This window comes from Heptranchias perlo, chromosome 10 (genome assembly GCF_035084215.1).
Source record: "Heptranchias perlo isolate sHepPer1 chromosome 10, sHepPer1.hap1, whole genome shotgun sequence".
In the NCBI taxonomy this organism is placed as follows: Eukaryota; Metazoa; Chordata; class Chondrichthyes; order Hexanchiformes; family Hexanchidae; genus Heptranchias; species Heptranchias perlo.
In genome coordinates this window covers 20,048,830-20,069,818 of record NC_090334.1, presented here as the reverse complement: position 1 = coordinate 20,069,818, position 20,989 = coordinate 20,048,830, and the positions used below count along the sequence as shown (strand labels likewise).

General features: G+C 45.0%; 1 protein-coding gene across 3 annotated transcripts in view; it reads left to right on the top strand.

Moving 5' to 3' along the window:
* The window catches only part of smoc1 (SPARC related modular calcium binding 1), a 214,958-nt gene that overhangs the window by 21,774 nt on the left and 172,195 nt on the right, over positions 1-20,989 (top strand). For 2 of the 3 annotated variants that reach the window (XM_067991283.1, XM_067991285.1), the window contains exons 3-5: positions 578-693; positions 16,244-16,343; positions 18,317-18,364. In XM_067991283.1, the coding sequence (XP_067847384.1) occupies positions 578-693; positions 16,244-16,343; positions 18,317-18,364 (264 nt within the window). The remainder of the gene's footprint in view (positions 1-577; positions 694-16,243; positions 16,344-18,316; positions 18,365-20,989) is intronic. The other variant, XM_067991284.1, reaches the window with a different exon arrangement.

The window sequence follows — 20,989 nt, the reverse complement described above, 5'->3', positions numbered from 1 at the left end:
ACTCCTCAGGGAATTTGAGTCACAAGTGGAAATGGTGCCATCTGTGATTTGCTGCATGTTGTGTATTTAATGTAATCGCACATTTGTCCTCTAAATTTGACCAGATAAAGGTTGTCAAATTACATAATTGCCTTTGATATATAACTAGCACTTCAAAAAACCTAACTTGTTGCCTCAAATGCCTTCACTGACAGGAATGGGTGTGCGAGAGGGCGGGGAAATGTGTCTGAGCCTGTGCAATAAGGCAAATATCAATGCTCTTCTGCTCTGTGTTTTGAATGGTTGAGCAAACTGCTAATGTAAGCTGTAGTCAAACTCCAACATGTTCAAGATCCTGGATCAAAACAAAAATAAGTAAACCTAAATCGAAGCTGTTCACAATCTCATTCCGTCAACAATCTGTTCTCTCTATACCTCTATATTGGGGGGTGAAACAAAATAATCTTTAGGAAAAGTGGTTTGTAAAAAACAATATAAAAAGGATCCTGATGAAGTGCAATATGTTTTGGTTTATATATTGCTAATAATTATTTTCTGCAAATGCAACGGTCAAAAAATCTGCTGGCTCTTTTTTCAGAAGCAGGCCCAACCAAGTGTCGGACAGAAAGGGCACAGCAAGCGCAGGAACAGGCGAAAAAGCCGCAGGAACCGGTTTTCATTCCAGAATGTAATGAGGATGGCTCATTTGCTCAGGTAATGTAATGGTGAATGAGTATCCCTGGGACAGTGAAGAAGCAGACACACCCCATTAATAGTTATGGTGCCTACAGTCCCATTTTACTTGTGTGCTTACCGTGGATCTGTGTGCGTTTTCTTTAACCGCTTCCTAATATTATTTAGTTATGTCTTCCCTCTCCGTTGAAGTTCCGTTGGGGAGATTATTGACCCCTTCCTGCCTCCATAAATTTTTTGGTTTTATATATCAATCCAGTGGAGAAAAATGAAAAAATATTTTGTTTCTATTAACAGCACAAAACATCAACTGATTTTGATAAGGTATAGGTCAGAAAAATGATGGCTTTACTCCAATTGAAAAATTAGTACAAATATTTCTAAATAGAATGTGTATGAGAGCCAACCACGTGATATAATCAATGACGTGACCATAATTCACTCAGAGCTTCACTGCTCAGGAGTTACCTGGACAGCTTTACTTGTGGAGATATTTAGCATGTGCTATCAGCTAGGACGTGTCCTTTTCTATCAATAATATATCAATACATATATAGCATCTTATCACAACAAAAAGTCCATAAGCGCTTTACATAGAATTTACAGCCATGAAACAGGCTGGTCTATGCTGGTGTTTATGCTTCACATGAGCCTCGTCCCACTCTATTTACTTCATCTCACCCTATCGATGTATCCTTCTATTCCTTTCTCCCTCATGTACTTATCTAGCTTCCCCTTAAATGCATCTACGCTATTCTCAATCACTCCGTGTGGTAGCAAGTTCCACATTCTTACCACTCTCTGAGCAAAGTGCTTCATGCAATAAATTACTTTGAAGTGAATTGATTGCTGTTATGTAGGAAAAACCCATAGCTATTCTGCACAAGCAAGGTCCCACAAACAGCAGTGTGATGAATGTGCAGCTAATCTCTGTTGTGTTTGGTGATGTTGGTTGAAGGAGTGATGCTGGCTCGGACACCTTCTCTTCACATTGCTCCATGTGATCTTTAACATTCACCTGACTTGGCAGACAAGATCCTTCGAAGAATGGAACTTCCTCGGTACTGTACTGGGGTGCCAGTGTGCATCATGAGCTCACACCCTGATATGGGGTTTGAACTTGTAACCTTCTAACCCAGAGATGGGAGGACTACCAACAGAGCCAAACTGGCTCTTATTACCTTATATGTACAAGAGCTTTCCCCGTGGATTCTTTTTCCTGTTTGTGCCTTCCACGCTCGTCATCTGCTGCTCTTACTGCTCTGCTTCTTGTGTCCTTTTCTTTTGCTAGGTTGGTTACATCCTTAACATGGAACACCCTTCAGCAGGTCAGTGGAGGGAAGCATAGATTAAGTTGTTTGGTGAACATTTCGGATTTACCTGGGACACAGGTCCCCTCAGCAGCCGGCCGAGAGTTGACAAAAGCTCCCTTTTGTGCGGCTGTCAAATTAGAATGCACGCCAACACCCGGGGGCTGAATCCCACAACCACAGGGCTGCAAGATGGGCACTTTGACTGAGGTGGTAACAACTCATTTCTAGTGTTGCTTTGGTGGAAGTACCAGGGCAGAGGAAGCAATTTAGTGAGAAAATAATCAGTGCTTAAAATGCCTTTGTGGTGAGGTGGGGGAGGGGCACTGGTCCGGTACGTTAAATGAAACCACGATAACTATATATCGTTGCAGTTATTATTGCCTAAAACATGACTGCACAGTTCGGAAGAGCCATAATTCGTGCTGGGCTGTGGCACTAAGGATTGTTTGCCAACAGGGTGTTTAATCGAACATGCTGCAAACACGTTCGAAAGAAAAGCAATGGCCAACGAGTGAATGGTAGTTTACTTTATGAGGAATGAATTGCTGTTGTAGACATGGCAGGTTGACAAGGCCTCAGAAATTTCAGTTCTGCATCAGCAAGGCATTACAGTTTGTTTTTAAGAAGAGCTACATTTAAAAACAAGGTTGCTGTCTATTCCGTCACACTGCAGCACGAAAAGAATGAGTTTATACTCGGGGAGAAATATGCAACCCATGTTGATCTTGGCCTAAACACAGTTCGATGTCCTGCTGCGAGATTCCTTACACGATTCAGCATGTGAAGTGCATCAGCCATCCATCAGCACCGTGAAGTAGGGTGGAACGATTGGAATAGGTGTCACGGGAGTGCATTCTGGGTGAGCTGCAGAGACTCCTTGCTAGGGATGTTTTTGCTATTTAACAGGAACTAAATGTTGACTATTTGCATCTTAATTTTTCAGCACTCACCACAACGTGTCACCAAACCTCTTCATGGCATTGGTTGTCAGCATTTATTCTGAGTATGAGACCGCTCCTATTTCCCATTGGCGTTCTCTGTACTGATCTTCCAGGGCACATTCCCTCGTGGCCGATTGGGTGGGCAGATGGGCAACCTGATCCCAGACTGCTGCCAGTGCCACTCTTCAGCCAACTGCTGGGAGGCTCTTAGCAACTGAAAGCTCTTCGATTCCCCTCACCACCCCTCCACATGAGGAGGTACAGAGCAGAGTTCAGGTGCTGCCCCCATTGGGGTGGGCTCTGACTCACTGGGTTGTCACACCATTTAAGATGTAGACGCTATCTCTGTAAACTCCTCCAGTCCTACATTCCTCCAACCTCTGCATTCCTCCAATTCCGGACTTCCTTCACCCTACCAAGCTCTGGAACTCCCTCCCTAAGCCTCTCTGCATCCCTCTCTATATCTCTTCCTCCTTTAAGACTCTCTTTAAAACCTACCTCTTTGACCAATCTTTTGGTCACCTCTCCTAATGTCTTCTTCTTTGGCTTGGTGTCAATTTTTTTGTTTGATTACACTCCTGTGAAGTGCCTTGGGACGTTTTACCATGTTAGAGGTGCTGTATAACTGCATGTTGTTGTTGTTGCTAGTTTTTAAAATATGATAACAAAGAATGTCTAGTGACTGACATGATGGGTGATGCAGTGATGAAATTGCAACAATCTCTCTGCCCTCTTTCCTCTCTCTATATAACATATAAGCATGTTTCAGTAAACAACAGCTCGCTGTGTGAAGTTGTGAATGAAAATTTTATAAATAGTTTTCTATGGGAAATCAGACATACCTATGCGAGACTTCACACATTTCCTGGGCCCATATCATCAATGTTGTGGTCCTGACTGCATTGAGATACAGGAAGTTTCAGTTCACTCCACTATGTTACCAGTGTTATGCACCATCCTATGTCCTTGCCTGTTGCCAATGGAGGCATATTGGTAATTAGGTTTTGAAATAGAATCCTTGGTTTTGTATTTAGAAGCACAGAGTACAAAAGCAAGGAGGTAATGTTGAACTGGTACAAGACTGTAGGGATGCAGTTGTAGTTCTATGTACAGTTTTGGCCATCCTATTATAGAAAGGATGAAAAGCAATAGAGAAGATACATTGTAGCTTCACTGGGAGGTTACCAGGGAAGAGGCAGTTATAGTTATGAAGAGAAATTTAAAGAAGTTAGAGCTTTTTTCACTGGAACAGAGAAGATTAAGTGGAAGTCTAAAAGATTTTGAAGTGTTATGATAGAGTAACTAGTGATTGATTGCTTCCATTGGTCAGTGAGACTGTAGGGAGAGGGCAGAAATTTAAGATAATCACAAAAAGAATTAAAGCAGAGGCCAGAAAAATTGTTACACAGTGGGTGGTTAGAGTGTGGAATTCCCTGGCACAAAGCATTGTTGAAGCAGAGTCCATAAATTGCTTTAAAAGGGAATTAGAAATTCCTCGAAAAACAAACATTAAAGGGTATGGGGAGTGAACAGGAGAGTGGGATTAGACTAGGTGGCTCAAGTGGAGAAAAAGACAGGTGCAAAATTGATGGGCCAAATAGCCAGTTTCTGTGCTGTAACATTCTTTGAAACCTTGGCACCCATTTCTCAGATGTAGCAATTCCAGGTAGGGTTGAGTGACATGTGGCACGGGGCTCAATAGCAGTAACATCGGCTTGGGAGACAGCAGGTGCGCTATTGTGCTTAAAGAAAATAGGATCCATTTTGCTTTACTACCAAAACACTAATAAAGCCTCAAAAAGAGTTAACTTAAATGTACCAGCGATGGAAAAGATCCTTTTTCTCTTGAAATCTTTCAGCTTTGTATGTTTGATCCTGCTGTCATGGAAATGGGCATCGATCAATGCACAAAGAATTCTAAGATTATTTTACAATGGCATTGGTCCTACTGGCTCGTAGTTAGTGAAGATTGTTAACATGCCAGTATTTATCCAAGATTGTGAAACTGGATACCTTAATTTGTTAGTGCAATTAGCTGACATTTTTAGCTAACATTTTCATACTTTTCAAATCCTAGCGAGGCTTTTTGTGTATTTTTACTGTATCCTTCTGAGAAATGACAACATTCATCTGCAATATTTCAAAGTACTAAATGTCCTCCAGTGCGTTATTCTGAAAAGCAACCCTGGCTTAATCCTATTAGTAGGAACGAGTTTATCCAGAGTCTCAAGTACGTAAGAAAAAAATCAAGGATAAGAAAAAAGTGATTTGGCTCATTGGAGCTCAGCCCTCTCGTATTCAAACTCACCTGGCCCAGCCTCCAGTCGATTTTTGACCTCCCCTAATGGCTTTGAGTCCACTATCTAGCGGATCACTCCAAAAATAGATCACCGTTCGACTAAATAAACTTTTTCTAAGATTTATTTTAAATTTACTTTTCACAAATTTAATTTTAGATCTGACTGATCTCGAAGAAATATTGCGGATTTGTCTCTTACCTATGCCTTTTAATATTTTATGTACCTCGATAAGGCCTTTGCTGTTTTATCCTTGGACTATAGAGCTTAAGCATGTCTAATGCTTCATCCCCGTTACACTTCAGTCTTAGAAACATAGGAACAGGAGTAGGCCATTCAGCCCCTTGAGCCTGTTCCGTCATTTATTGGTTGATCTGTACCTCAACTCCGTTTACCTGACTTTGATCCATATCCTTTGATACCTTTACCTAATAAAAATCTATTGATCTCAGCCTTGAAAGCTCCAATTGATCTAGCATTCACAGCCTATTGGGGGAGAGAATTCCAGATTGCCACTGCCCTTTGCGTGAAAAAATGTTTCCTGATTTCACTCCTGAAAGGCCTAGCTCTTGTTTTAAGATTGTGCCCCTTTGTTCTGAATTCCCTCAGCAGAGGAAATAGTTTCTCTGTATTTACCTATTGAATCCTTTTTTCATTTCAAGCACGTCAATTAGATCTCTCGACCTTCTAAACTCAGGGGCATACAAGCCAAGTTTATGCAACCTCGCCTCATGATTTAACCCTTTAAGCCCTGCTTTGTTGCTCTACTCTGCACGCTTCAAATGCACTTATGTCCCTATTGAAGCATAGTAACAAAATCATACACTGTATTCCAAATGTGTCCCAAACAATGTTTTATAAGACTTCAGCATAACCTCTATGGACCTATATTCCAATGGTGATGCATGCCAGCAATCCATTTTTTAATATATATATTTTTAAAAATGTGCTGTTAGTGTTGAGGGAGAAATGTTTGTGCTGGAGAATGGAACTTTTCACATTTCAGTGTCATCATCAAGCACTCCCAGATCAGATGAGCAACCCCTACTACACCAATGTGACATTTTTTTTCATAGTTCCAATAACAGCAGTCCTATGCAGGCCACTGCCCATTAGGAATTGCATTAAGACTATCCACATTCACATCACATGCACTCCCAGCCAGCAGACACTTACCTCCCATTAGTCTGGGTTGAATTTGAACCCAGAGGGCCAGAGTTGAAAAACCAGTGTCCAGCCATTGGGCATCCATTTCCTTTATTTGCTTTTGTAACTGCTTATCCGTGACGTGTCCACTGTTACTCCAGCTCCCAATCGAAATCGCCATGTACAAATTCTATTCCATATGTTGCTCATTTTTTTATTCCATTCTCCAATACTTTACCTTTGCTAGTATTAGCTTATATTTACTGTTTGCCCAATTAATAACTGAGCTAAATCCTCCTGCAAATTGTTCATTGTTTCCCTACTGGTCTCCCTATTTTAGTGCTGGCTGCAAATTTCTGCAGCCAGATAAGAAAGGGGAGTCCAAACATAGACCTGCAGTGCTCCACTCAGCACTTTCCCCATTTCTGACACCACATCTTACCCAAGTACTCTTACGGTAAGAGTTCCCCAGCTTCTTATCCAGTTTCATGTTCTGTCCTGGATCATCTTTTACAAAGTGGTTACTACAACACATTCTAATCAATGAAACTACACCTAGGGCATTTCCACCTCTGCAAAATGCAAAAATGGGTCACTTGACTAGAGTTTATTCACCAGTAATATGATAACTTGACAGCTAAAATTTGGTGAGGGCCAGGTTTGTGAGTGTGCCTCATAGGGCCCAAATAATGACTAAAGCTCTTAATTTTATTTCCCACATTTTTTTTGCGCTCAAGTTGAAGGTTGTTAGCTTTTGGCAAATGAAACACTTCCTATTGCAGGCATCCAGTGGGAGTATCGAGCGTTCCCAGATCAGGGATAGCACTGTTTGATGCAGAGGGAAGCTGCCTCTACTTTGCCCCAACAGTGCGCCTCAGTCCCAACTGCAGAAGATGCTCCCCTGATGCACCATGTGTAACATTCTACATTTTCAACAGTGGGCGCTCTTTGCCGAGTTAGGAGAAGATTTTGGCTGTGGATCTATGCTCAGGAGGAACTGAAATGTTGCTGCTGGAACTTCTTTCTTGTTGGGCTCTTATAACTAGCAGAGGAGACATTCATTCAATCAGTTTGAGCTAGATTTGAACCCAGGTACCAGATGAGAAAGACCATTGTCTAACCTGCTGCAACATCTAGTATCCTAGTCCTCAGTTGTTATTCATACCTTTGTTTGCTGTTAAGAAGTGTAGGGACCCCAGGCATTTGCACTCCCCTCAAGATTTACACATTGCTCAAAAATGGTAAAGGTGTCTCTGAATATAGAGATGTCAGACTCAAGTGTAAGAGGCCCACCTGTGACTAGGTTTATCAATGCTTAGTGCTCCCTTGTTAACAGTGTCCAATTGAGAAATGTAGGAAACACTTCAGAGTTGCTCAGGACCCAGTGAGGACTGCAGACCAGCGATGGGAATGAAATCCTTCTATCTTCCAGTTGATTTAAATCTGACAAGAAGAAGATAACACTTTGCAGTAGGCCTTTGAATTTCCGACTCCCTCAGAGATATATTTAAAATATAGACGTGGTACAGTGAAACTCTTCAATGGCAGATAAACTGTTGAACATAAACAGGAAATGATCTTAACAGGTTATTGCTGTAATAATGAAAAGAATCCCTGGTCCCATGACACTAAAAACTAACCTATATTCTTCAGCAACCACCAGAGAAAAATGTGTAGATGCCCAATATCTAACCTGGCTCTCTCATAACCTACATATTCATAATCTGTAGATATACATGGAGCAGTGTGTAAGGATTTATTATCCTGCACATGTTTAGAAGGGCACCGTCATTGGAACATTCTGTCTTGTAAAGCAGGTGATTTTGAATAGAAACTGTGGTCCCACTGGTGTCTCTTTGTTCCATCCGGGGTCCTATTGACATCACAGGATCCTGATTTAATTATTTTAATCAGCTGGCCATCCCCCTCAGGCGGCTGCTCGGAGCACCCCGGCAACATGACGCCGGCGACAATGGGGCGGTCACTTCTTGGCAGTCCGTTTTCAGATCGCTACTGCCCTGTTTCCGCCAGGCAGGAGGCCTGAAAATTCAGCCCAAACCGTGGACTTTGCGCAGTTGAATGTCTTAAGTGTAAGTGTGGACTTGCATCTCTGTCGCTGCCTTTTGTTAAAATGATGCTTGTGCTCCCCCCCCACTCCATCCACCCACCCCCCCACTTTTGTCCCATCCTCCCCTGTAGGCGGTGTCTGGTGCTGGGGTTTGGTTCCACTGATGGCCCCTCCAGTACTTTATCCCAGTGGCCACTTTTCATGTGTGGAATCTGGACAGTGAGCACATGGCAGTTTATAGAATCATACAGCACAGAAGGAGGCCATTCGGCCCATCGTGCCTGTGCCGGCTCTTTTAAAGAGCTATCCAATTAGTCCCACTCCCCTCCTCTTTCCCCGCAGCCCTGCAAATTTTTCCCCTTCAGTATTTATCCAATGCCCTTTTGAAAGTCACTATTGAATCTGCTTCCACCACCCTTTCAGGCAGTGCATTCCAGATCATAACAACTCGCTGCATAAAACAGTTTCTCCTCATCTCACCTCTGGCTGTTTTGCCAATTACCGTAACTCTGCATCCTCTGGTTACCGACCCTTCTGCCAGTGGAAACAATCCCTCCCTAGCTACTCGATCAAAACCTCTCATAATTTCGAACACCTCTATTAAATCTCCCTTTAACCGTCTCTGCTCCAAGGTTATTTAACTATCTGGGGCATCACAGTTGAACCCGACTTTGACCACACATGTGCCTTCCTGAAAGGGTCACTGGATAGCAGTAAAGATCTGGAATGCACTGCCTGAAAGGGTGGTAGAAGCAGATTCAATAGTGACTTTCAAAAGGGCATTGGATAAATATTGAAGAGGAAAAATTTGCAGGGCTGCAGGGAAAGAGGAGGGGAGTGGGACTAATTGGATAGCTCTTTCAAAGAGCCGGCACAGGCACGATTGGCCGAATGGCCTCCTTCTGTGCTGTATGATTCTATAAACTGCCATGTGCTCACTGTCCCTTAATTAATCACTAATTAAGGGACGCTGAGGCCAATTGTAGCCCCCCTCCCTCCCAATCGTCTCTCTAGCTGAGAAGTGGGCATTACATTTGGTTAAATTCAAACTAGACTGACACTGTTACTGGTGTAACTGTAATCATTGATCTGTAGCTGCAGGATTCCAGCACCAGATTTATTTGTTCTCTGGCCTTCCTTCACATGTTATCGATATCCTCATATTCCATGGATGAGGTCTGGAACTTACACTGGCAGTTCAAGGGTTGCTAAAATTAAACCAGTTTAACAGTTCCGTCAGTTCAGTCTGCAATCGTGTGTCTGCAATTTTTGTCATGGAAAACATATATTTGTATTGGGTGTGCAATCATTTGCCACCTACTAGTTCCAAGTATTTTACAGATAGGTGCAGGGTGACTTCCAGTATCCCAAACATGGGCAAACAAAATACCAGCATAAACTGAACCCAGCAATTCCATACTGTAAGGCAAAGGGGCTGTTCTAGAGAGAGTCCCAGATTTCCACTACCGTTTGTGTGAAAAAGTCTTCCTGATTTCACTCTGAGCTCTAATTGTAAGATGCTGTCCCCTTGTTCTGGGTTGCCCTACCAGAGGAAATAGTTTTTCTGTATCTATCCTATTGAATCCCGTTATCATTTTAAACTCTTCGATTAGATCACCCCTCATCCTTCTAATCTCAAGGGAACACAAACCAAGTTTATGCAACCTGTCTTCATAATTTAACCTTTTAAATCCTGGTGTCATTCTGGTGAATCTCTGCTGTACTCCATCCAAGGTTAATATATCCTTCCTGAGGTTCGGTGCCTGAAACTGAACGCAGTGCTCTAGGAGGGGTCTGACCAAGGCTCTGAATAACTGAAGCATCATTTCTTCACTTTTGAATTCGAAACCCCCTTGAGATAAAGGCCAACATTCCATTAGCCTTTAGATTACTTTAGATTTGCAATAGCTTTTGGTGATTTATGTTTATGGACACCTAAATCCCTTTGCTCCTCCACAGCTTCTAATCTCTCACCAGTAAGAAAATATTCCAATTTGTCTTTCTCAGATCTAAAATGGATGATCTAGCACTTCTCCACATTGAAGTTCATCTGCCCACTCACTTAGTTTATGTCCCTTTCTAACTTTCCGCTCCCATCCACACAACTTACTGTGTGCTGTAAATTGGGCCTCGTAGCGCCTGTTTTGTAGGTGCTACACGGCCTCCTAAGGACCTAAAATGGCACCTGGAATGCACGCGCACACTTCTAGGCGTTTGCGCACGCACAGATAACAAATGCTGGCACCATGTAAAGTAGGGAGAATATGCGGTAGATCAGTGTGAAACGCTGATTTAAAGGGACAGATGCAATTTTGGAACTCAGCGCTCCAGCTGATGCACTGTCTTAACCTCGCACAGCTGAACAGGTCGTAAACAGCATGGAGGATCCCCCATCAGCGCTATTTAAAGGGATCATGCAGGAGTTACAGGTTAGTTGCTGGATTATTGCTTCTGGCTACCTGTTTTTGGAGGTCTCCTATACTTGAATACTAGGACTATGGGACATAGCCTAAAAATTAGAGCCAGGACTTGCAGGAGTGAAGTTAGGAAACACGTCCACACTCAAAGAGTGGTAGAAGTTTGGAACGCTCTTCTGCAATGGCAGTTGATGCTAGCTCAATTGTTAATTTTAAATCTGAGATTGATAGATTTTTGTTAACCAAAGGTATTAAGGGATAGGGGGTTAAGGCGAGTATATGGAGTTTAGGTCACAGATCAACTATGATCTCATTGAATAGCGGAACAGGCTTGAGGGGCTAAATGGCCTTCTCCTGTTCCTATCTTCCTATGTTCCTATAATAAAGTTTCAATACTCTACAGGGAGTGGGCTGGCTATCTGTCAGGCAACAACAAGGGCACTGGCAGAGTGGCAGGGGTGGGATAGGAATGCTGTCACCCTGAGAGAGGACAGCAGGTTCATGTTCCATGGAGCCACTGCCACTTGCTGCCTCCTGCAATGCGCCACCTTCTCCTGCAAGAAAGCGGGTGTGTGTCGGTGAGTGTCCTGCAAGATGTTTGGGTGATGTGCCTGTCATGGTTGAATAACTACCAGTGTATGTGACCTGTGAGTTGTGGGTGTGTGGCTTGCAACTGTGGTAATGTGTGAGGTTGAGAGAAAGCTCTTGATTGGCAGAGTTGAGTACTGATTGAAAGAGTTTGTTGGTATGTGGGTGATGGGGGGGTGTAGTGCGTGGAGCAGTGGATGCGGCTAGTGGTGCAGTTGCTGGGTGATGCCACTGGACAGTTGACCTCACTCACCTTGACCACTCATGTGAAAGCATTGAACTTCTTCCTGCAATGCATCCATGTTCATGGTGCTACGCACCTGGCATTGACTTCGTCCCCTACTGCCTCCCACTGCCTGTGGAGCATATGTCTGGAGGGCTTCTTGCCCCCCTGTGGATATAGGATGCCCCTCCTTCTGTCCACCTCTTGCACCAAGGCCTCTAGTGCATCATCAGAGAACCTTGGTGCACGCACTCTCACAGGCCTGGTACAGACTCAGATCAGCAGATTGGTGAGGTCTGGCATGCAGATTGGAGGATGTGGGATTTAGTAGTGCGCAATCTTTATTCATTGTTTTAACATAACTCAACAGTTTGTAAACACAGGGACAGACCTGCATCTGCGTTTTATGTGTGCGATGTCTGATCTCCATTTAGACTCCATGCAGACCCGTATCTTATATTTTGCAAATAAAAGGTGCAGGCTGCCTTTAAGTGGTGCTAGCCACTCGCAATATCTGGGCCCACTGCTGGTGAGCAGCACTCAACAGCGCAGGTAGGCCTGGCTGCACGCAGCAATCATAAAACCGCAGGCAGCACAAATGTTACGTGCTGCCTGCATCTCAACGACCAGGTGCGGGTTAATCACGCACCGCGACCCCCGCGCCTGGTTTCGGTGGTTATCCAATTTAACCCCCTGTATCTCCTAACTTAGTGCCATCTGCAAACTTCGATATGCAAACTCTCTATCCTTCATCCAAGTCATTAATATATATGGTGAAAAGCTGAGACCCCAGGACACATCCCTAGGGAACACCACTTGTTACTTCCCTCCAATCACAGAATGAACCCTTTATTTCCACTCTCTGTCTCCTACCTCCCAACCAAATACCGACCTAAGACACAAGGTTATCTCCATTCTGTGTGCGTTCATTTTTCATAATAATCTCTTGTGTGGAACCTTATCTAATGCTTTCTGGAGGTCCATATAGACAACATCCATAGATACTCCCCTGTCCACCACACTAGTCACCTCATTACTGACTCCTTGATCAGCTGATACTTGTCCAAGTGTTCAATCACTGTCTCTGATGATAGATTCCAGTCGCTTCCCCACATTTGTTATTAAACTGACAGGTTCCTAGTTAGCTGGTTTCTCCCTCCCTCTCTTCTTAAATAAAAGAGTGACATTTGCAATTTTTCAATCCACAGGTACAATTCCTGAATCTAGAGAGCTTTGGAAAGTGATGACTAATGCTTCAATAATCTCCTCACCTATTTCTTTTAATACCCTGGATTGGAAACTATCAGGTCCTGGAGTTTTGTCTCTCTTAAGTCCCACCATTTTCTCCATTATCAATTTTTAAACTTATATTAAGTTCCTCCCCTTGACTTATTTCTGAGTAATGCTGGTATCTTGTCCTCTTTGCCCACTATGAAATTGGATACAAAGTACCAATTTAACAAGTCTCCCATTTCCTCATTCTTCATTATAGTCTCACCTGCACCTGTCTTTAATGAGCCCACATTCTCCTTTACCACTCTCGTTCTCTTAAGGCTTTTATTGTTAGCTTTCATATTTCTTGCAAGTTATTTTCATATTCTCCTTTTGCATCTTTCTTTGTATCCCTTTGTTGCTTTTTATAGCTCTCCCAGTCCGCTAGATTACCACTTTTCATTGCATTTGTGTAAGCCTTTTCTTCTGGCTTCACATTGTCTCTTACCTCTGACCATGATTGCTTGTAAGAAGGGAGAGGTTCTGCCCCTTATGAGGCAAGTCAGAAGCTCAAATGGCGCAGACCCACTACAACCAGGTTTCTGCTGTTTTCCGGGGGTTCTGTCGGTCTCTTGCTGGATTTACAGTAGGAGACTGGCAGAATCCCTGAGGAATTTTGGCCACAAGAATTGGCTGACAACGGGGAAAGTGATGGTGGTGGGAAACCTGAGGGTGCAATAGGGGCTGCGGACAGGCTGAAGGAGAAGACTGACAAATGGGAATGAAGTGGGAGATTGGGGTTTGATGGTTCAAAATGGGCCAAGGCTGTTACACCCTGCTCCCCAACTCCCCTTCTCTCCCAGTACTGCCAGATCCAAATGCCCTCAATCTGTCAGACTCCGGCCCCCCTCTAGTGCTTTGAAACTCTCGCCCCAGTCGTGCTGGTCCCCAGAATTCTCATCCTCAGACTCTCTTTCCTCCTCACCCGCTGGTACTCACAAATGCCTAGCCTGCATTCCCAGTGTTCCCTGATCCTAGAATCAGTCCCAATGTTCCCAGACCCTGAGACCACCCTCCCCGGTGCTCTCAGCCTCTGGGACCCTCCCCTCAAAATACTGCTAGGTACTGGAATCCTATCCCAGTAGTGCCAGGCCCCGGGCACACTTCCAGATGCTCCCAGTCTCCCAGGCTGCTCCTATTGCTGATAAGTCTGTGTTCCAGTAATGCTACTTGACATAAACCTTTGACTCATCAAGAGTAATGATGTGGGAGAACTGCTACTGTTTTATGATAAAGCTTTGAAATGGTTAGAGAGAGATCCTTTTTGTTTAAATGGTTGTTTTCTTTCCATTTATATATTATTTCTCTGTTTAAGGCCACGATTTACTAAAGGTTTGTTTTCCTTTTTGTTTCTCGACAATTTTCTCCCCATCTCTTCTGAAGCTGTTGATTCCCCGCTGGGCTGTGGTTCCCTGCTGGGCTGTTGTTCCCTGCTGGGCTGTTGTTGCCCACTGGGCTGTGGTTCTCCGCTGGGCTGTGGCTCCCTGCTGGGCTGTGGCTCCCTGCTGGGCTGTTGTTGCCCACTGGGCTGTGGTTCTCCGCTGGGCTGTGGCTCCCTGCTGGGCTGTTGTTGCCCACTGGGCTGTGGTTCTCCGCTGGGCTGTGGTTCCCTGCTGGGCTGTGGTTCCCTGCTGGGCTGTGGTTCTCCGCTGGGCTGTGGTTCCCTGCTGGGCTGTGGTTCCCCGCTGGGCTGTTGTTCCCTGCTGGGCTGTGGTTCCCCGCTGGGCTGTTGTTGCCCGCTGGGCTGTGGTTCCCCGCTGGGCTGTGGCTCCCTGCTGGGCTGTTGTTGCCCGCTGGGCTGTGGTTCCCCGCTGGGCTGTGGCTCCCTGCTGGGCTGTTGTTGCCCATTGGGCCGTGGTTCCCTGCTGGGCTGTTGTTGCCCACTGGGCTGTGGTTCCCCGCTGGGCTGTGGTTCCCCGCTGGGCTGTGGCTCCCCGCTGGGCTGTGGCTCCCCGCTGGGCTGTGGTTCCCCGCTGGGCTGTTGTTGCCCACTGGGCTGTGGTTCCCCGCTGGGCTGTTGTTGCCCACTGGGCTGTGGTTCCCCGCTGGGCTGTGGTTCCCCGCTGGGCTGTGGTTCCCCGCTGGGCTGTGGTTCCCCGCTGGGCTGTGGTTCCCTGCTGGGCTGTGGTTCCCCGCTGGGCTGTGCTTCCTTGGGCACCGACCACCCACCAGTACCTCACTCAAGTGACATCATTCATAAGCAAGCCTTGACAAAGGGGACATCTCGGGCCAATCCCATCCTCACCAATGTCCAAATGCTTGTACTTCCAGCAGGAGTTTCTGGATACCAATCAAGTATAGGAACCCTGTTCATTTTTCTCTCTCCCCTTCTCTAACCCAGGGGCCTTGAGGCACCCTACCCATGGCCCGGCTCAGAGCAGCTAACTAAACAGAGTCTGAGGATAGAACGTGGCTCTTTCCTGGTCTGTATGACTCAGCTATTCAGTGCATAAACTTAGGGGATCCTCATAGAATTTCTAAGGCAGAGACTTCTGTTTTTAGAAATTTATTCCAAGTTAATGTTGAAACCAAATTAAAGCATTAATTAAAGTGTCAGTTGTGGCCCAGTTGTAGCACTCTCGTCTTCAAGTCAGAAGGTCCTGGGTTCAAGCCCGACCCCGGGGACAAAATCTAGGCTGGCACTTCAGTGCAATAGTGAGGGAGTGCTGCATTGTTGGAGGTGCTGTCTTTCAGATGAGACATTAAACCGAGGCCCCATCTGCCTTCTCAGGTGGACATGAAAGATCCCATGGCATTATTTTGAAGTAGAGCAGGGGCGTTCTCCCCGGTGACCTGGCCAAAATTTATCCCTCAACCAACATCACTAAAACAGATTATTTGGTCATTATCACATTGCTGCTTACAGGACCAGGCTGTTACGTTTCCTACATTATAATAGTGACTACACTTCAAAAGTACTTCATTGACCGTAAAGCACTTTGGGATGTCCTAAGGTAGTGAAAGGCGCTATATAAATGCAAAGTCTTTCTTTTCATTAAACGTGCTGGCTGACAGATTAAGGCAAACGTCGCTAGCAGCAATCTCTTGCACTGAATGTCAGCTCTGGGGACATCCCATATCCAGGCAGAGCAGCAGGATTACTGAGCGTCATAGGTGAAAGGGGAGTGGGCCACGAATGGCCCCTGGGCCAAGCTTTGAGTACCAGTGGATCAGCTCAACTGCTGTGCTGCCAGGCTGATCTTCAGTTTGAAGTTTGTTTCCTTCTCCATGTGCACAAAGTGGGCAAGGTACAAACTTGTTGGCGCAGTAACTAAATGATGCAATTTTTTCTCTTTGGCTGAACAGGTCCAGTGCCACACGTTCACAGGGTACTGTTGGTGTGTTACTCCTGATGGGAAACCCGTGAGTGGATCTTCGGTTAAAAATCAAACACCTGTGTGTTCAGGTACTGTGCATTTGCTGGAGCGTTTCCTGCAATAGCTTCACTTCTTCGAGTAGTAATGGTCGTTTGTGTGTGTGTTTGTGTTCTGTCTCGGTAAACTCAGGACAGGCTGAATTCAGGATGAAAGTGTTCATTTTCACAAGACGTTTGTTATTACCATCAGTCATACTGTAAAGATTTTAACTTTCACCTGCATATGTTCTCTGGTGTGTTTTTCAACCTTGTGTACCATTGAAGGCCGACTACAGTTTCCAACAGTTAAACTCTTTCAGTACGTTTTAAAGTTGCACAGTAACAGATGGTTACAGATGCTCTGAGGAACCAATTTTGTGATGCTGTGCGATTAATGAAAAAAAGGTGAATGTACAAAATACTCTGCTCAGAATTCAGTTATGTGGAGAGACTAGAGAAGCTGGGATTGTTCGCCTTAGAGCAGAGATGGTTAAAGGGAGATTTAAAAGAGGTGTTCAAAATTATGAAGGGTTTTGATAGCGTAGATAGGGAGAAACTCTTTCCCACTGGCAGGAGGGTTGGTAACCAGAGGACACAGGTTCAAGATAATTGGCCAAAAAGCCAGGGGGAGATGAGGAGAAAGTTTTTTTACCCAGTGAGTTATTATGATCCGGAATACACTGCCTGAAAGGGTGGTGGAAGCAGACTCAGTAGTAACTTTCAAAAGGGAATTGAATATATACTTAAAAATGAAAAATTGGCAGGACTATGGGGAAAGAGTAGGGAAGTGGGACTAATTGGTAGCTCTTTCAGAAACCCAGCACAGGCATGATGGGCCGAATGGCCTCCCTCTGTGCTCTATGATCCCCTCAGAGGCTATTCTGAAATGTTGTTTTGTTGTACGAAAAATTTGTCCCACTTTACAAGTGTGCTACATGAAATTATTTTCATAATTGCTGCATTAAGGAGTGATAGGACTTGGGTTCTTCCTCCAAACCTCTTCCCCTATCGTGATCACGCATGCGGTTAGTTTCCAAGCTCAACGGGTCCGTCTAGCGGAAGGAAGATCCCGCTGGAAGGGAGGGAGGAAATAAAAGTTGAACTGCGCCACTAGTCCGCAGTGTGCTGGTGAGCTCAAGAATGACGTTGGCAGGGATCTGAGAACAGCTGATTGACCCTACTCTCCCAGTTGTGAAATGGTGTGTGGCACAGAGCAGAATCTAAAGGAAAGAAGAACATTTCTTCGGATGTTGCTGTAAGTAATACAGACAATGACTAGATATACATAAGATGTCATACTTTAAAACAGGTAGCAGAGTGTTGGCTGGATGGACACAAGATTGAATCCCAGGAGTCTCTGTCCCTCACTTTTATTTATTTCTGTTAGTTATTGGACACTGAACGGAGGCCCAAATGGATGGGAGATATTCCCGTGGGCTGCCTTTTAAGTATACGCCTCCTGCTGGCTGCTCACAAATCAACAAGGGCAATGATTATAGAAAAGTGTGACGCAGACCGTACCCCTGTTGCCCCGCTGGGGAAGGGCGGTGAGGGATTGTCAACGCGAGAGAAATGAACCAACATGGGAATGGAAAAAGCAAACAGATCCTGAAACAGTGGAAAATGTGGATGAGTACAAAGCAAAGCTGCTGGTGCTGAAAGAGTTTAACTGATGGATTAAGTGTCTTCTGTGAACAAGTGGTTTGCTCTCTATTACATGTTGTTGTACACATAGCTGGGGGCTGTCCATATTTATCATCTCTTTTTTAATACGGCCTTGGATTTGCACTGGTGGACTCCAGAGAACAGTCTTTGTTTTATGATTGTTAGCGTCTCTCCAAAGTGGAAACAAAAATGATTTTATATACAATAGTGCCGACATGAAGTATTAACTCCCTCCTCTTCAGAGTACAATCTGTATTTGGGTGAAGACCATGGATGGCCCCTTATTGTTTGTCACTGTGCTGTTTGGTCGGCTATATATATATATATATATGTAAAAGTTAATCTTTTTTATTTTGTAGGTTCAGTAACCGATAAGCCCTCAGGGCCCAGCAGTTCAGGCAGAAAAGGTGAGTTGAGTTTCCTCGACCTGGTACAGTCTTTTCTTCTCGCTGCCCCTGTTTATAATGCATGCTGACGATTACTGCGGCTGTTTATAGGCAATTGTGCAAGAGGAGGAGGGGGTTTTGCTGACCGTACCCACGACTGCGACACCAGAACTGGTGTCCAATGATTTCATTGCATCGTAGCTCTATCGAGTGACAGCGTAACTGTTGGTTGCATGTTGTTGATGTATGTGGTTTGCATGTCTGTTCGATATCTGGTGGAGAGCCTCACTTGCAGCCATCCTGTTGCTGTGAGGACTATGATAAGGCTGGAGGGTAGATGGTTCCTTTCTAGAGTCCGCCCCTTTCCCAGTATAGTTTATAAATGTACTTGACTTAAGTTTGAAATGTCCGCTGTGCGTGTACATGATATTGCGAATTTGTACCGTTACCATACAAGTTTATTTGTTTTTTTGCCAGTGAATTGATTTCTGTGCCATGCTTAGAGATGCCCGTGTGACCCTGAATTTTGCTAATACCATTTAATAGAACGCTGGCAGTGCCCTCCTTAGAATTCTGGGATTTTGCTAGCATAGATTTTTCCGTTGCTGTAGGGATCATCTGCCAACCGCAGTGCGCTGGGAGTGGCGGGATGTGAGCTGGTGCCCGTGCTCCCGCACTGTGGCGAGTTGCTAATCTCGGCAGCATCACTTGGGTAAAGTACCGAGCAGGGGCTGAATGATTGTGCTCAGGGAGGGAGGGTGAATTGAAAGGAGTGCTCTCACACACTGCCTGGCAGCTGACTTCAGACTTGCATTGGCAAAGGTTCAGAGTGTGATTCCTATCTGCTGTCTTTGGCTTCAGATGCTACGTGGCAGAGGGAGGCCCATGTGTGAAATAGGTGTGGGGAGGGGGGGGGCGGTGGTGTGGAGAAAGAAAATGGCCACTACCATGTATATTGTTCAATAAAATGGGGGAGGGGCAAAACACCAACTCTTTATTGTCTTCAATCTTCAATGATCGAGGGCAAAGGGCATTTATGGTACTGGCAAATGGGCAGTTTCCTTTGCGTTGGTCAGAGCTTTTTTCCGTCCATTTAAAAAAACATATCATCCCAAGTCATTATTGGTTTCTCTCCTCTCCCATTTCTCCAGCTGTGACACTGCTGTTTTGAGCCCTCCTAAAGGTTTGCAGGCAGGCCCAGGCGTGGCTTGTCTGTCAGCTTGTACTTCCTGGTCACCACTCTTCGCTGATGGCATGGCTGAGGTAGATGTGTGCGCCCTTGCACTGACTCAGCATGCTACATTCTGTAGAGTGCTATTCTTTAAACCTCCTCCCCCGTTGGGCCAGGATTCCCACACCTGATGGCTAACCAGCGACCTCTACTGGAGCTGCACATGTGGATGTCAGGTGAGCACGGCATTAGGCTCGATTGTGAAGCTGCCTGCAGTGAATAGCTTGCCAACAGGCATTGGTTGGCCTCACATACAAAAGAGGTTGGGAAGCTGGCAGCTGGCACCTGAGAAACCCTTGGCATGAGTCAGTGCATTGAGGAGGAGAGGGAGGAAATTTAAAAGGAACTGTGCTTATCATGGGATATCAGGCTCCTTCTCTAACACTGTGTCCATCAAACAAATTGTTGGCGAGTCGACACTGCTCCCTAATGTAAGCAGAAGACCTGTGCTGGAGAATTCCAGTTTCTTTCCCAGTGTAATTCCAATGGCCCTGAGTACATTGACATTACATTAAGTGTTAGTGCTAACATTTATTTATGTGAGAAAAATCTGTTTCAGGCACGGCGAGAAATATTGAAGTCAAAATGGCCAATTGTACAGATTGTCAATTTTGTTTGTGCGTGCAATAATTAACACCATTATTCAACAGTAGAGTCCTGACTGAGGTAAACATTGTGGCGTCCTCGGAACAGTTAATATTGTGATTACAGGGTACAGTGTAAGTTAAGTTCAGAATGGCCAGCCATAATGTCGTACCTGATCCAATAGCTCAAGGAGTTAAAGACGTAACTCACAACCTGAAGTCTAGAGGCTTGACTACTCTGTCAGTGCAACTTGGATTGGGTGAATCTCCGTCGCTCTCGTGAAGCTATTATATGATCCGTGTGACAGCAAGGGGTGTTTTTTTTTATTCGTTCATGGGATGTGGGCGTCACTGGCGAGGCCAGCATTTATTGCCCATCCCAAATTGCCCTTGAGAAGGTGGTGGTGAGCCGCCTTCTTGAACCTCTGCAGTCCGTGTGGTGAAGGTTCTCCCACAGTGCTGTTAGGAAGGGAGTTCCAGGATTTTGACCCAGCGACCCAGTGTAATGTGTGGGAAATGAATACACCTTGACTCCTCCATACCTGCACATACTTCAGTTGAAACTCCTTATTTATAAGAAAGCAGGAATTGATACCAACTGTAAATTGCCCAGACCATCTCATCTTCCTGACTGGAGGAAGACTAATGGTGGTAAGAGTTCTGGGGGTGGAGAAAGAGAAGAAAAATATACCACTGCCCTTCCCCTAAAAGAGATGGTGCTACAGTGCTTTTCTGACTGTTATAGCACAGAGACGGGCCGTTTGGCCAATCGAGTCTGCGTTGGTGTTCTTCTACAGTTTTCTGCTAATCCCACTCTGCCGCTCATTCCCC